Consider the following 16,676-nt stretch of genomic DNA (forward strand, 5'->3'; position numbering starts at 1 on the left):
TATGAAGCAGTCTAAGTGAAATGAGTTTAATTTCAGTCAGTGAAACAAACTGAATGGAATAAATGAGGATGAAATCAGTGAAATTCAACAAAATGAAATTATTTCAGTGAAATCCCAGTCTGCTGTCATGATACGTTCACTTAATGCAGTGCACTTTGACCTTTTGGTAATATGCAGTTGCCAACTGTTTTACTATAACTTCATGCTTTTGGTCATAACTGTGATAACATTACACTATTTGTGGTAGACAAATAGTCCTCTACACCTCCACCCTACATTTGTATCTCAAAGTGTGTGGTCACTTATTCAACTGAGAATGTACATTCATTACCAAAGCATGTCTCATAGCAGGAAGCATCAACTGTTTATTTAATTTTTAAATGATAAGTGTACTCTGTTCTGGAATTTTTTCTAACGGTATTTAGAGGCAGTAAGTGCCCACAGTCAGTTGAATCATAATAATTGTAGGTTTTAAGGCCTGTTCTACTTCATATTCTTTCCTTCTTGCATACAAATATAAGTTTCAGTATGTGCACAATTTTTGTGAGAGTCTTGGAATTCTTTATCAACAACTATCTTCAATTTGTGCACCATGTTTGCCCCTCATTACTTAGAGTTCATGAAACGCACGTTTCATTTTTAGCTGTGGAAACTTATAGCCATCAGTACGTGTAGTCAAGGTGAACGTTCTATTGTAGAAACATTATTATTGTCAAAATAATTTTTAACCATCAATGGCATGTTTTCATTCATGAAACAATTTCTTCTTCTTCTTCTTCTTCTTCATCTTCTTCTTCTTCTTCTTCTTCTTCTTCTTCATCTTTTTCCTGTTTTTCTACAAAGTTGTCATTGTTATATGGTTTGTGGTAATTTCGGCGATAGGGGGTGATTGGATGCCCCCCCCCCTCCCCCCTCGAAATTGTCTCGCTCTCCTTGGAATAGAATCCATTTATCCCATCTGTCCTGTCATCAAAAGCTGTACTTATCCCTTTTGCAAACTGTTCAAAGCATTTCTAGGGCTTTTTCTTCGCTGTTTGATCACACTAATACTGAGGCATGTGCACGAAATGATTTGGACCCAACTGATTAAAATTGATGGCAAAAATATTTACCATATAGTACTCAGGAAAAGACAAAAAGCAAGAGTAATGCCAAGTAAGTCAGCTAAAGTTAATTATTTTTGACATTAGTCATAAACTCATTTTGTATATTTTTATGTGATGTTTTACAAAATTCACTTACTTTTTATGCAGAAGTTTGATTGTAATGTTTCTCTTTAGGTGCAAGAATTACGAGAAGAAATTCATAAGGCAGGTGGTGTGAACCCTGAAGAAATAGAGGAAATGATTTGTGAAATAATACCATCTTCATTTCCTGATACAAAATCCAATTTGTATATTGTTTCGGACACCAATGTCCTGGTCTCCAACTGTCAGTCCATTGACAAACTTTGCAATACAAATGTAGAAGGTTTGTTTCAGTCTGTATTTTGTTTCAGTCTGTATTTTGTTTCAGTCTGTATAAACAGAAACAAGTAATCATCAGTTCATTGTAAGGATGAGCAGAACTGCATGAATAGTGGCCATATCACAAGAACCACTATAGTTTTCTAGTCAAAGATGTTTTATACTGTTAGCTAAATGAAATAAGAATACTCTGTATGAATAAGCTCAAAATTATATACCATAATTTTCTGTTCATTTGACAATTAGAATAAATCTGTTCCTTAAATTTGTTGACAGCATTTTAGTCTCTTGAATACAAATCATACAAAACCACCTCATCCTAGATGGGGCATCTTTCTAAAGTTCAGCTATTGATATCCTAGTATTCGATGCTGTTTATCCTACATTTTCTAGGACTGTCAATTTCTTTTTGCTCACTTGCCATTTCTAACATTATATCTTTTTGTGGGCCTGATATTCTCATTACAGAGTCAAATCATGCCAGAATATCCTGTAAAAGCTTCTTCATCTTTGCATGACTATCATAGTGTATTTGAACTGAAACCACACTTTTCAGTTGCCTGAGACTGCAGTCGTGTGTGTGATTTGCGTTTGCACATGAGACACATGTGTGTGTGTGTGTGTGTGTGTGTGTGTGTGTGTGTGTGTGTGTGTTTTGTATTTTTGATGGCGGCCTTATTTGCCATAAGCTTTATTTGTGACAGTCTTTTTGTTGCACCTATCCGTAACACAGCATCTCCGCTACATGGTGAATAGCAACTTTCCTTTTCATAATATTGTTACTCTCCATCCTGTATTTTCCATTGTTTGATTCTTCCCATATTGATGTTATTTCATCCTGAACTTTCCCTTGCTTGTTTTCGTTATTGGACACATCTATAGTACCTCAAGGAATATTCTTACAGGATGGAAGTGCTGTAACAAATATGTTTGAGAAGGCCGCCCATAGAATTGCTGTTGGGGGGTTGGAGGTCTTGGCACTCAGTTCCTATTGTAGCTAGGAACATGGGGTAAAAAGTTTTTGATTAGCCCTGGCTAGTGGCCATTTGTATAGCCATTTGAACATCTGTCTTACTGTAGCTATGTTGCAGCTACAGTTTGGTTTAAATGATGAACTGGAGCTGTCATGTAGTCAGATTCAGCATATTGATTAATTCGTTTTGCAAAATATGTTAACTGGACTGAAATTAATGCTCAGCTAATGGCACCATTTCTATGTGCACTATTCTGATTTTACATGCAAAAAGCATGTTTTTCTTGAAGGTTTTTATATGTGTGCTGCTTCTGTGTTTCAAATTACTTGCAAAAAATGCATTTTTCTTGGAGGTTTTTGAAGTGTGCCATTTCTATACTTTAAGCTAGTACAAATTGGTTTAAATTTTGCAATGAGGAAGGTAAATGGATAAAGTCAAAAAAAATTTTAAAATCCAATCATCCTCATCAATTGTTCGGGAATGATACTTTAAAGTTGAGGTAAATGTAACATGTATAAATCATTCTTACATGAATTGAATGTGCAAAAATGGTTTAAAGTATTCACATAAATATAAAATGCATTTTTACAATAACAAAGTGTATACGGCCCAGGAAAAACAAAGGAATTTTTTCATCCAGAAGAAAACCGGGAAAAGACCTGGACTTTTGGTTTTGTTTTAGTTTTCAGTTAAATTTTTGTAATTTTGTGTGGCAAGAAACAATACTCTAACAAAGGATATTATTGTATCCCACTACTACAGAATAATATTGCATCAATAAAATATGAACGAGAGAAAGAAAACGAAAATAAAACTCAAGTTGCAAAGGAAGTGTGCCTTATACAACAACAAAACACAGTGCTCGCACAAGCATCTGCCAACAGCAAAATGTGTCAAAGGCTTTAGGAAGACTGTACAATGCTTCAGCCTCCAATGAGCGTGACGTCACAGCTGTTTGGATTAGATTCGTTTGAGCAGTTGCATGTGGGCTCATGCGCATGCGCAGTTGAGTCGCACGTGTAGTACCTTCTCTCGCTTCTGGCTACAGAAGTGTGGCTGGTAGCTGTATAAGAAGCAGCAGCAGCAGTAAACAGCAAGGTGCTACCCAGAAAAATTTCACTGGCACATGCAAGCTACTAGATTCACTGGAGGGCAATTCATTGTATCTGCCCCGGGCAGCAATTTCATGGGGAGAGCACCAAATTCATATTCTTGAGGGGGGGGAAAACCTTGTCTCACAAAGCACTTAGTATCTAATGCACATTGTTTATTGATTATTCATATGATTATTGAAATGCATCACTGTTGGGTTTTGGACATATTCTAAGTTTATTTCTGAAAGAAACACAAGTTGATTTTTGAATGCATGCATAGTGGATGTCATGTCTGTTAGGGGAATCGCCTCTAGAAATAAACTTTACTGCAGACAGAAGGAGATGGGGCTATATGAGCTGAGTGGAATAAAGCCGAACGGGTGAATACCAATAACTGTTTGTTTATGTGGTTTGTGAATAATCAGTGTTGTTATAATTACCAGAAAAACCCATACATTCAGACTACCAGAGTGGAAATAAACTACTAACAGGAACAGCAGGCAAGAAAGACTACGTATTATTTTCTCGGTGTACCCTAGAAAATGAAATGTTGATAGAAAATTTTTGGCTCGATCACTATTCTAGACGGCCAGTTGTACAGACGCTAGTAGCAGCCGCCTAAATTCTATCCTGGGAAATGCGTTGTACGAATACATAATAATGCCTAAACAGACAATAAATGTGGAATAACTAACCTGGTGATTCTGGCAGGGTTAGTGAAGTTAATTGGAGAATAAGTTTTGACACTGGCAGGAGTAGTTACAGAATTAGTGATGACAAGATTGTTTGTTAGAACGAGGAAGGAGAAGAAACAGTGACATCACACACATTATGGAAGAATATGACGATTCCAAATTTATATCAAAAGTTCATACTACAACTTTTTGATCTCATGCTTGAGAAGCTGGAGTGTGTGAATGAAGTGTGAAACTATTTCTGAACGTAGAGCTTTTTGCTTATAGCAGGCCTAATAGGCATTTGATATTGATACTTCATGAATTATATTGCCGTGTTACAAAAAGTGAGCATTTGTGCCAAAAGTTTCGTTTATTTGGTGTGTGTTACAATTGCTGCGGTATTAGACAGGCCTATTTCATTTTATATAGCAGACAGTGACAGAATACACGTAAACAGAAAACTGTATGTATTAAAAGATTTTTCAGTACTAAACAACATTTTGTTTTTTCGTGTTGCAAACCATTTGAAGAAGTTTGATGAGGTAATAGTCTTTCACAGAAAGGAAAGCACGCCAAGTGAAGCTGCAGCAAGGTTAGAGAGGGGAAAATGCTAGGACATAAGGATTGAAGAAATGTGTTCTGTCTTGCTTCTTACTTGTCTTTACTGTTTTCATGTATCCTATATTTAATTTTATGTTACACAAAAAAGCAGTTTATTAGCTAATAGGCAATAAGGAGTGCAAATTTTCTGAAGAGTTCTTGTTCTCTGAGTTACAAATAATCCCATCCAATATTAATTGTGAGTTTTTATTTATTATTATTATTATTATTATTATTATTATTACTTTTTTCATGTGTTTGAGAGAGAAGGGGGTGGGGAGGGGGGACTGAGGGGCTGGATGTCAAACTGGCCGCATGGGAGCAGGAGAGGCACCACAGAACGTTTTAATTTCCACTGTCCTGAATATACTTTGATGGCAACCATTATAAAATATTATACGTTTGAATTCCACAGATCGAAATACAATGATGTGCGATAGGCGAATGCTGTGTAAAGAGGTGTGGCACTGCACTTTGGCACACACAAGACCAAATAACATATCTTATATTTCCTCGAACACATGTTTTATATATCAGACTCTTCAGAAACATGTGCGCTATAAAATGAACATACTTTTGAAAAGTCAACACTCTCTCTCTCTCTCTCTCTCTCTCTCTCTCTCTCTCTCTCTCTCTCTCTGTTTTTGTTTAAAATTTCTGGTGTCCTACCTAAAACGCTCCAGGGAGGAAGGGAGGTTCACCACACCACTGGTTCGGAAATATAGTTGATCCGGTGCTGATGCGCAGAGCAGTCTGAGTTTCAGTGGGGAAGTGGATAGTCTCCATGTGACCTGAGTTTTTTAGTGATTTTTGCTGTTTCCTTTTCATTTATTGCACTCACATCAAATGAAAACAAAACGGATTTCTGTGGCTGAGAGCTATCAATTATAATACATTCACGTAATTATGGAAGGCTAAAATATGTTATTAGTTTCAAATTTTATTTCATTTCCACCTTTCTGGTGTCCTACCTCAAACGCTCCAGGGAGGAAGGGAGGGCCACCACACCCTTCGGCTTTTAGTAACCTTTTCTGCTGAGGCAGTCAATTTATTTGAAAATCCACACTGTTGACTAGTTTAAACTGTTCGCTGCATTTCACAAGTGCATCTTTACGTCTTCTAGCACATATGGCATTATTCCATATTAAAGAACCAGACACGAGATAATACAGTAGTGGTACTCCAAGAAAATTTACATCCGAATCTGCACTGTAAGCCGAATTATGCATTTTACTATGGTTCACGAAATTCCAAAGCTCTTGGAGTATCCTCCGATGTCGTGTTTCTTTTATGGCATAATGTAAGATCATTTAATGTTTTACACTTATGAACATATGGGCTGCCTGCATCATCATACCTGCGCAGGCGTGGTGACACCTGTGTTCCGGTGCTCTCTGGCAACTGCTGAAATGAACCTATCTCTAGCAGGTCGCAGGAAAATATTGCGAATGGTTGTTTGAAAAGCATTACTTTCAAAGTAAATTTCCTTTTATGCGAGCTGAACTATGTGTGAGAATTTATGATGAATTTCTTAAATCGCAGAGCATTTGACTCTCATTTAAAAATCAGCTCTTTGAGGATGACCATTTAGAAAAATTTCGAACTCAGGAGATAAGACTTTTATGTCATTATTAAAAAATTTTCTAGCACCTTTGTGTGATATATCTCACAGTGTAACACGCACAAAAAAGATCAATATTATATGTGAAAGCTTAGCTTTTCTTGGAGCTTATTAATCTTCAAGACCATTATTATATGTGAAAGCTTTGCTTTTCTTGCAGCAACGTTATGTATATTACTTTAAACCATTAACTTTTCCAGTTTGTGTATATGCACTACTTAACAGTGATATTGCTATTGGCTGACTATATCATATGTCATATTCCCTGAATATCCGCTGTGAGATCACATGACATAAGCTATGCCTGGCTTACAAAAGCGCATTGGAATTTCAATTTCAATGCTCCGCAAAGTAACATGTGGTGTTTGGTGGAATTCAAATTTATACTTCTGTAATATGAAAAAATGCAGCGTACATGTTGCTGCACATCGAAGATCTTTCTTCCCAAAAATTCTACTCTGGTGTATAAAACCGTAACCATTCAAAGGATTGATAAGTTTTACTGTTTCAAGGAAAAGTATACTGTCACGTAATACGGAAAAAGTGTATTTTTACCTGGGAGAAAGAGTATTTTTATCCGGGAAAAATCCGGGATCTTTTTTTTATTTTTATTTATTTATTTATTTCCACGTATACACTCTGAATAAAATTGGAAACTTGCTTTCAAAAATCTAACGCCATTCAGATATTAAATGCATTTGTGTGCCACTATGTTTCAGACTTGTGTGAATCAGTTCAAATTTTGTAAGAAGATAGAGAAATACATTTAATTAATGGTCATCCTGTTGTTTTGTGTAAGCTTTATCTGTTGCATGGTATAGGCAACAGGGTTCAAAAGACAATAAAAAACTTACAACAGATTGGTCATCATTAGAGAAAAGAAAAATCTGCATCTTGGTGACTAAACATTTCGAGTATGCACTCCTTATGAATTAATATCCACAGTACCTAGTTATTGTATGGGTCCTATGATACACGAGCCAATGACTGGAAATACTTATTTGGTTACTAATAGCACCTGAAGATAGCACAAATTTAGCATTGAAACTGTTGTTGTTGTTGTTGTTGTTGTGGTCTTCAGTCCTGAGACTGGTTTGACACAGCTCTCCAAGCTACTCTACCTTTGCAAGCTTCTTCATCTCCCAGTACTTACTGCAACCTACATCCTTCTGAATCTGTTTAGTGTATTCATCTCTTGATCTCCCTCTATGATTCTTACCTCCACACTGCTCTCCAATACTAAATTGGTGATCCGCCGATGCCTCAGAATATGCCCTACCAACCGATCCTTTCTCCTAGTCAAGTTGAGCCACAAATTTCTCTTCTCTCCAATCCTACTTAATACCTTCTCATTAGTTATGTGATCTACCCATCTAATCTTCAGCATTCTTCTGTAGCACCACATTTCAAAAGCTTCTATTCTCTTCTTGTCCAAACTATTTATCGTCCACATTTCACTTCCATACATGGCTACACTCCATACAAATACTTTCAGAAACGACTTCCTGACGCTTAAATCTATACTCGATGTTAACAAATTTCTCTTCTTCAGAAACGCTTTCCTTGCCATTGCCAGTCTACATTTTATATCCTCTCTACTTCGACCATCATCAGTTATTTTGCTCCCCAAATAACAAAATTTATTCACTACTTTAAGCCTCTCATTTCCTAATCTAATTCCCTCGGCATCACTCAATTTAATTCGACTACATTCCGTTATCCTCATTTTGCTCCTGTTGATGTTCATCTTATATCCTCCTTTCAAGACAATGTCCATTCCGTCAGCTGCTCTTCCAGGTCTTTTGCTGTCTCTGACAGAATTAAAATGTCATCTTCGAACCTCAGTTTTTATTTCTTCTCCATGGATTTTAATTCCTACTCCGAATTTTTCTTTTGTTTCCTTTACTGCTTGCTCAATATACAGATTGAATAACATCGGGGATAGGCTACAACCCTGTCTCACTCCCTTGCCAACCACTGCTTCCCTTACATGCCCCTTGACTCCTTATAACTGCCATCTGGTTCCTGTACAAATTTGGGACTAATTCCCTATGTTGACTTGAAACTGTATTACATATGAATTGGTTTGAGCATAGGCTCCTTTATTGCATATTTTGTATGTAAGTTTTTGTCAGACCATTGGATGCGATTTCCATTTCATCAATTTACATATCCACAATATTACTTGTTACAAACATAAATGTGGAGAACATCTTTGTATATGAATATAGATGGTAGCCCATGGTTGTCACAGTATCATCCTTTGAAGACTGTAAATGGTATGTAGTTTTATGATCATAGTAGAGGGACTGAGATCCACTCAGATGAATTTGGCTCAACATTGATGAAATAGTGCAGTCCTGGTAAATTTATTTGAAGCATTCTTAGGCTAATGATAGTTGCAAGTATAATCATTTTGATACCTCTGCAATTTTCAAATTTTGAATTCTTAGAGAAATGAGGAAAGGCGTAACTTGAAAAATTATTTCACGTTGTGATTGTTCATTGGTTATTTTTTCTTTCATTGTTGTTTCTCAACTGGTGGTAGTGGTAATTTTCCTTGTGAGTGTCCTATTTTGTTCTGTTTCAACCAAAAAGTCCTTTTATGTATTTTGGGTATTAGTCTATATTATAAATATATTTTATTTTGCAACATTTCAAAAGTGAAATTTAATTTAAAGTGCTGAATAACTTTTACCATTGGGAGAACTATGAGCAAAGTTATCAGATAGCGAACTGTGGTCCATAGACTTAATAAATAGTGCACAAACAAAATATTAAATATTTATTCATTGATTAAACAGTTATTGAAGTCACATGTTTATTTTGTCCATTAGATGAATACTTTAATTTATCTTCAAATATATTGAATTCTTTTGTGACAGGAATTGGCTGTCCAGTTTTCATCATTCCGTGGATGGTTCTACATGAACTGGATATTTTAAAGGACAGAAGAGATGTAACAAAGAGCAAGATGACAGCAGTACGAGCACAGAAGGCCATTACATTCCTGCACAAATGTTTTTCAACCAAACATCCTCGAGTCATAGGTAACTCAGTTGTCTCAGTCTGCCTCTATATATACCTCACCTATACATTTATATTAAAAACAAAGATTCCAAGACTTACCAAACGGGAAAGTGCCGGTAGACAGGCATAATAAAATAACACACAAACACTGTTTGTGTGTTATTTTATTGTGCCTGTCTACCGGCGCTTTCCCGCTTGGTAAGTCTTGGAATCTTTGTTTTTAATATATTTTTCCCATGTGTTTTATTTACCTATACATTTACATACACATACACATTTACATACACATACATATGCCACAAGCCACTGTACTGTGCATGGTGGAGGGTACTGTGCACCTCTACTAGTTGTTTCCTTTCCTGATCCACTTGCAAATAGAGCAACGGAAAAACAACTATCTATATGCCTCTATGAGCTCTAACTTCTCTTCTTGTTCTCATGATCCTTGTGCAAAATGTATGTTTGTAGCAGTAGAATCTTTCTGCAGTCAATTTCAAATGCCGGTTCTCCAAATTTTCTTAATAGTGTTCCTTGAAGCCTTGAAAAGAATGTTGCCTTCTCTCCAGGTACTCCCATACGAGTTCCCACAGCACCATGCTTGTTTGCTGTTTGAACCTGCCAGTAACAAATCTTGCAACCTGCCTCTGAATTGCTTTGATGTCTTCCTTTAAACCAACATAGTGCAGATCCCAAACACTCGAGCAGTACTCAAGAACAAGTCTCATTACTGTCCTATATATGGCCTCCTGGAACCACTCTTTCACAAAAGTTTCCCAATTCATCTTCCCTACCATAATCCTCACATGCTTATTCCATTTCATATCACTTTGCAACAGTATGGCTAGATATTTGAATGGCATGGCTGTGTCAAGCAAGACACTATATTGCTGTACCTGGACATTATGGGTTTGTTTTTCCTACTCATCTGCATTAACTTATGTTTTTCTACATTTAGACCTAGCTGCCATTCATCACACCAACTAGAAATTTTTTTTTTTAAGGAGGTAGTTTTATGCTTCACACACAGATATTTTTACAGACGCACGGATCTCTTCTAACCTTTGCCTGTCTTCATTTCCATGCTCTCTTTTGCAGTGAGAGCACAGCAGCCTTTGTTTCCTCAGTATTGTGTCACTTTTGTTGTTAAATGTTGGTGTGTTTTTTCCATCCTCAATCCACTTACTAGGCAGATATTTCTCCAGAGTATGATTTACAGTCTGTTTAAACTTTGCTCATAATTCCAATCCATCAATCATGCTGGAACTAAATGATGTCCGTTGATTGTCTAAGTGAGATGCTAACAACTGCTTAGCCGTTCTTTCTAGCAGAAACACTATACTAGTCGTCTTGACTGATTTATTGACTTTTGTAACCACACTCACTATGATGACATCATGATTACTAATCCCCGTCTGTATACTGATGCTGTCGATAAGGTCCAGCTCATCTGTAGCTACAGAGTTTTTGTTAGTCTAGTGTATTTGTAGCTATGCATATTTTCATTGCATGTGGGCTACCAAACTAGCTACTCAAGATAGTTTTTGGGAAACATGTACAAAAGATCTACTTTGTTTTGGAGGTCTTCATTGATTTTATGTAGCACAGCATTAAAGGTATGTGTTTTGCAAATGATTGTACACTCTCTGACAAATTTGAGGGCACATGACTGGGAAACACTGAGAAGTCTAAGTACTTTTTTAGGCTAAGATCAGTATCCAATCATCCTACATTAATTGAAATTAAGCTTAATTAAAATTTCTGACAGACAGGTACTAGAGATGTGAAAATATCACAAGATTTTCATAACACTACAGTGAAAAATAATGTTAGTATTTCACAAGATTCACATTAAAGCACAGTAAAACATGATGTTAATATATTGCATCAGAATATCAGGGGATTAAAAAACAAAGTAGATGAGCTTCTTTTTTGTATAGAAGATTTAGAAACTGAGGGTGGAATAGATGTAATATGCCTGTCTGAACATCATATAGCCACGGGTATGGAAATGGTAAATGTAGGTGGATATAACCCTTCAGCACATGTAAGTAGAGACACTATGATGAGAGGAGGAGTTACCATATATGTTAAAATCAGTCATAGTGTGAAAAAAAATTGGAAGCTAAAAAATTTTGTGTGTAGCAACACACAGAAGCATGTGCATGTGAGCTTAAACTAAATAAAGGCACTTTTATAATTGTAGCCGTGTATAAGTCCCCATTGGGAAATTTTCAACTATTTTTGAAGAACTTGGATTCTTTGTTGTGCTACCTGTCAGACAAAGGAAAGCACATTATTGTTTGTGGGGATTTCAATGTAGATTTTCTGAAAGAGTCAGATAGAAAGCTTGCCCTTGGAGTATTACTTGGTTCTTTCAATTTGACATCAGTTATTGTTTTTCCTATTCAGGTTATGGTACAGGAAAGCAGCTCACTGATAAATAACGTTTTCATATGCCAAGATAAATTTAATCAAATAAAAACTTTTCCTGTTAAGAATGGTCTTTCTGATCATGCTGCACAGCTAGTTACAGTATATGATATAGCTGCATACAGTAATGCAAAACAGTCCTCCAAAAAAGTGTGTTCCATTAATGATTTAACACCAAAATATTAGGGAAAGCTTGCAACAATTAGACTGGGACGAGGTGTACAGGGAACATGATGCTAATTTAAAATTTAACCTGTTTCATGACACCTTTGTGAGCTTATTTGAAAACAGTTTCCTGAAGACACCAGTGAAATATAATTGTAAGAAACTATGTAAAAAGCCATGGCTTATAAAAATATTTTGTACACAGAAAAGGGAAATGTAACTTGTAGCTAGGAGGAGTAATGATCCCGAAATAGTGAAACATTATAAAAACCACTGCACTGTATTTAGAAAAGTTATTAAAAAGTCCAGAAGTACATGCTTTATGTCTGAGATTAGCACATCTGATAATAAAATTAAAACAATTTGGAATGTTGTGAAAAGGGAAACAGGGCAACCGAGAGCACAGGAAGACTGTATTACTATCAAACACAATGAAAAGTTTGTTAACAGGAAGTAAGAAGTAGAAAACATTTTTAATGACCAATTTTTAATTGTTGTAGACAAAATAGGTTCCAGCTATTCATTAGAAAATGCAAGGCAGTATATGGAAGAGGCAGTACCTACAAAATTTGATAAAATCGAAATTCAACCCACCTCTCTTACTGAAATCAGGAAAATAATAAATTCACTCAAAAGTAAAAGCTCACATGGAATTGATGGCATTTCCAACAGAGTACTAAAAGCTTGTTCCCAACAAATAAGTAGGATTCGCAGCCACATATGTAGTAACTCACTGAAACAGGGAATTTTTCCAGATAGACTGAAATATGCTAATGTTAAACCATTGCATAAAAAGGGGATAGATCTGATGCTAACAACTACCCCCCCCCCCCCCCCAAATCTCACTTCTGACAGCTTTATCCAAAATTCTTGAAAACTTATTCAAGAGTAACATCACATATTTGTAAAATTGAAGTGCTAACAAAATGTCAGTTTTATTTTCAGAAAGGCTTTTCAACAGAAAATGCTATGTATGGTTTCACTGATCAAATATTAAATGCAGTGAATAACCGAACATCACTCATTGGGATATTTTGTGATCTCTCAAAGGCTTTTGATTGTGTGAATCATGAAATTCTTCTTGATAAGCTTAAGTATTGTGGGACATTGCTCAAATAATTCATACTTAACTGGAAGAATTCAGAAGGTTGAAATTAACAGTACAGATAGTCTACAGAAACCAGCAGAGTCCTCTAACTGGGGAGGTATCAATAATGGCGTCCCACAGGGTTCAGTCTTGGGTCCCTTATTGTTCTTTACATATATTACCGACTTGCCACTCCGTATTCATGAAGATGCAAAGTTAGTTCTTTTTGCTGATGATACAGGTTTAGTAATCACAACCAAGAAGCAAGAATCAGCTGAGAAAATTGCAAATAATGTCTTTCAGAAAATTATTAAGCGGTTCTCTGCAAATGGACTCTCACTAAATTTTAAGAAAACACAGTTTATACAATTCTGTACAGTAAATGGCACAACACTATTGATAAATATAGACTATAAACGGAAGTCTGTTGCTCAGGTAGAATACTCAGAATTTCTGGGTGTGTGCATTGATGAGAAATTGAATTGGAAGAAACACATCGATGATTGCTTAAACGGTTAGGTTCAGCTACTTTTGCTATTAGGGTTATTGCAAATTTTGGTGATAAACAAATCAGTAAATTAGCCTACTATGCCTATTTTCATTCACTGCTTTCATATGTCATTGTATTTTGTGGCAATCTGTCATTAAGAGAGAAAGTATTCATTGCACAAAAGCATGTAATCAGAATAATAGCTGGAGACCACCCAAGATCACCTTGCAGACATTTATTTAAGGTACTTGGGATATTTACAGTACCTTCGCAATACATATATTCACTTATGAAATTTGTCATTAATAACCCATCCCAATTCCAAAATAACAGCGAAGTGCATAGCTACAACAGTAGAAGAGAGGATGATATCCACTACTCTGTATTAAATCTCACTGTGGCACAGACAGGGGTGAATTACGCTGCCACAAAAATCTTTGGTCATTTGCCGAATAGTATTAAAAGTCTGACAGATAGCTAACCAACATTTAAAAGCAAATTAAAATAATTTCTGAATGACAACTTCTTCTACTCAATAGACGGATTCTTAGATATGGAGTAGTAACTGAAAAAAAAAAAAAAAATATTTTGTGTAAAGAAAACTTATATTAAAGTGAATTATTCCACATCATTATGAAATATCTTATTCATGATCTATGGAACAAGGATTAATGTACGTATGTATGTATATGTACCTTAGGTGAATTTGCATTTCCAAACCATGACTTGACAGAGAATTATCCTTCCTCAACTAGAGACATACATGATGAATTATTTTTATTGCTCCAGATATGATTTTTCTATCAAAATACCTTTAGCATGAAGCAAGTTTCATTCATGACCAATACAAAGTATAGGAGATTTTTAGACTGGAGAATGATTGCTGCTTCAGCTGTACTCTCCACAAATTGTGATTGAAATTGTGCATTTAACAGGCAAGTTGGTGAGCACTTCTTGATAGTGTTCCTCCCACTCAAGACATCACCATCTCCTCAAAATTTGCTATGTTAACACTTTTCAGTTAGCACTGTGATCGTTTCTTTATATCTGGATTGAGCCAGTCCTTCAAACTTTTAATAAGTCATTTGGCTATCCAGTCACCTATATCATACCAAGTGCATGACGGTGTCCTAGTCTGCTTTTGTACAGAATTTGTGAGCTATTTATCTCCACCAGTAACCAGAACTTATACAGGTCCTATGAAAGGGAAATTTGTCCCCACTGATTCAAAAGGAGCACATCATGCACACTTACAGCAAACCACTGCTTAGCTGTGCCACATAACTGCTCTCATACTTCTTGTGTTTGTTGCAGAATTTGGTGTTACATCATGAATTTAAACATAATGACTGGGAACCAGATTTCAATGATCTAAAAATAGCAAAATATGCAGGTGTTTATGACCTAAAACGTACATAAATATAACCTTAAAAACTAAAATATGACTTTATATAAAATATGTCTTTGTTAATTTTTTCATAAAGCATGTAATACAAAATCCTGTTTTGAACAAAATGTGTGTGTGATACTTACTTTTTGGAATATAATACTTACTTTTTGCAGTATTTGAAACTAGCACTTATATTCGATATGACAACGTGTGATTGGTAAAGAAACCAGAAAGTACAGAGAACAATAACAGCTATACAAACAATAAAACCAAGTTTTTACTACTGCACACCATGTTTTAGAGTATTCCAAATTAGTTAACACTTTGTATGTCTACATCTACATCTACATACATCCTGCAAGTCACTGTGTGGTGTTTAGCGGTGGGTGCTCTGTGCCACTACTAATCACTTCTTTTCCTGTTTCAATCGCAAAAAGGGCAAGAGGAAAATGATTGTCTATATGTTTCTGTATGAGCACTGATTTCTTGTATCTTATCTCTATGGTCCTTACATGAAGCATATGTTGATGGCAGTAGAACTGTTCTGCTTACTGTCGAGGACACTGTACTGGATTCTATTACTTAAGAACCTAAGAACTTAAGAATACTTACATGTCTGGGAACCTATTCCATATGCTCATACCTTCATTAATGGTCTGTAATGGGACTCCATGTCAAATGCTTTTTGGAAATCTAAAAATATGGAATCTGCACTTGCCCAACCATCCAACGTTCACATCATATCATGTTATAAAAAGGCAAGCTGAGTTTTGTATGAGCTCTGCTTTTAAAACCATGCTGATTTGTGGACAGAAACTTTTTGGTCTCAAGAAAATTTGTTATAATTGAACTCGGAATATGTTGAAGAACTGTGCAGCAAACCGATGTTAAGGATATTACATTGTAATATTGTGGGTTCCTTTTTTTATCCTTCTTAGAAAAAGGAGTCACCTAAGCTTTCTTCCATTTGCTTGTGACTTTTGTGCTGTGTTAGAGATATGCAATAAATGCATGCTAAGTAAGAGGCCAGTAACACAGAGTACTCTCTGTAAAAGCAATTTGGGATTCTATCTGGACTTAGCAACTTACTTGTTTTCAACACTTTCAGTTGTTTGTCTACTCCAGGAATTCCTTTTACTATGTCGCTAGTCTGTGCAATGGTCAAACGACAGTATGTTTGTATGATTTTCCTCTGTGAACGATTTCCTAAATGAAAAATTTTGTAACTTCAGCTTTTCTTTCGCTATCTTTTACTGTTACAGTAGACTGGCCAACGAGCAATTGGATGGAAGCCTTACAGCCACATAGTGATTTTACATAGGACCAGAATTTTCTCTGGTTCATGCCCAGATCTTTTGATAATACACTCCTGGAAATGGAAAAAAGAACACATTGACACCAGTGTGTCAGACACACCATACTTGCTCCGGACACTGCGAGAGGGCTGTACAAGCAATGATCACACGCACGGTACAGCGGACACACCAGGAACCGCGGTGTTGGCCGTCGTATGGCGCTAGCTGCGCAGCATTTGTGCACCGCCGCCGTCAGTGTCAGCCAGTTTGCCGTGGCATACGGAGCTCCATCGCAGTCTTTAGCACTGGTAGCATGCCGCGACAGCGTGGATGTGAACCATATGTGCAGTTGACGGA

General features: G+C 36.2%; 1 protein-coding gene across 8 annotated transcripts in view; it reads left to right on the forward strand.

The window, feature by feature from the left end:
- Positions 1-16,676, forward strand: part of LOC126267949 (transcriptional protein SWT1) — a 275,635-nt gene that overhangs the window by 106,709 nt on the left and 152,250 nt on the right. For all 8 annotated transcript variants that reach the window (XR_007549053.1, XM_049973281.1, XM_049973275.1 and 5 more), the window contains 2 exons: positions 1,281-1,470; positions 9,318-9,482. Coding sequence is in view for 7 of the 8 variants with exons in the window: in XM_049973281.1 (XP_049829238.1) it covers positions 1,281-1,470; positions 9,318-9,482 (355 nt within the window). In the remaining variant the exon portion in view is untranslated. The remainder of the gene's footprint in view (positions 1-1,280; positions 1,471-9,317; positions 9,483-16,676) is intronic.

This window comes from Schistocerca gregaria, chromosome 4, assembly GCF_023897955.1.
Source record: "Schistocerca gregaria isolate iqSchGreg1 chromosome 4, iqSchGreg1.2, whole genome shotgun sequence".
Classification (NCBI taxonomy): domain Eukaryota; kingdom Metazoa; phylum Arthropoda; class Insecta; order Orthoptera; family Acrididae; genus Schistocerca; species Schistocerca gregaria.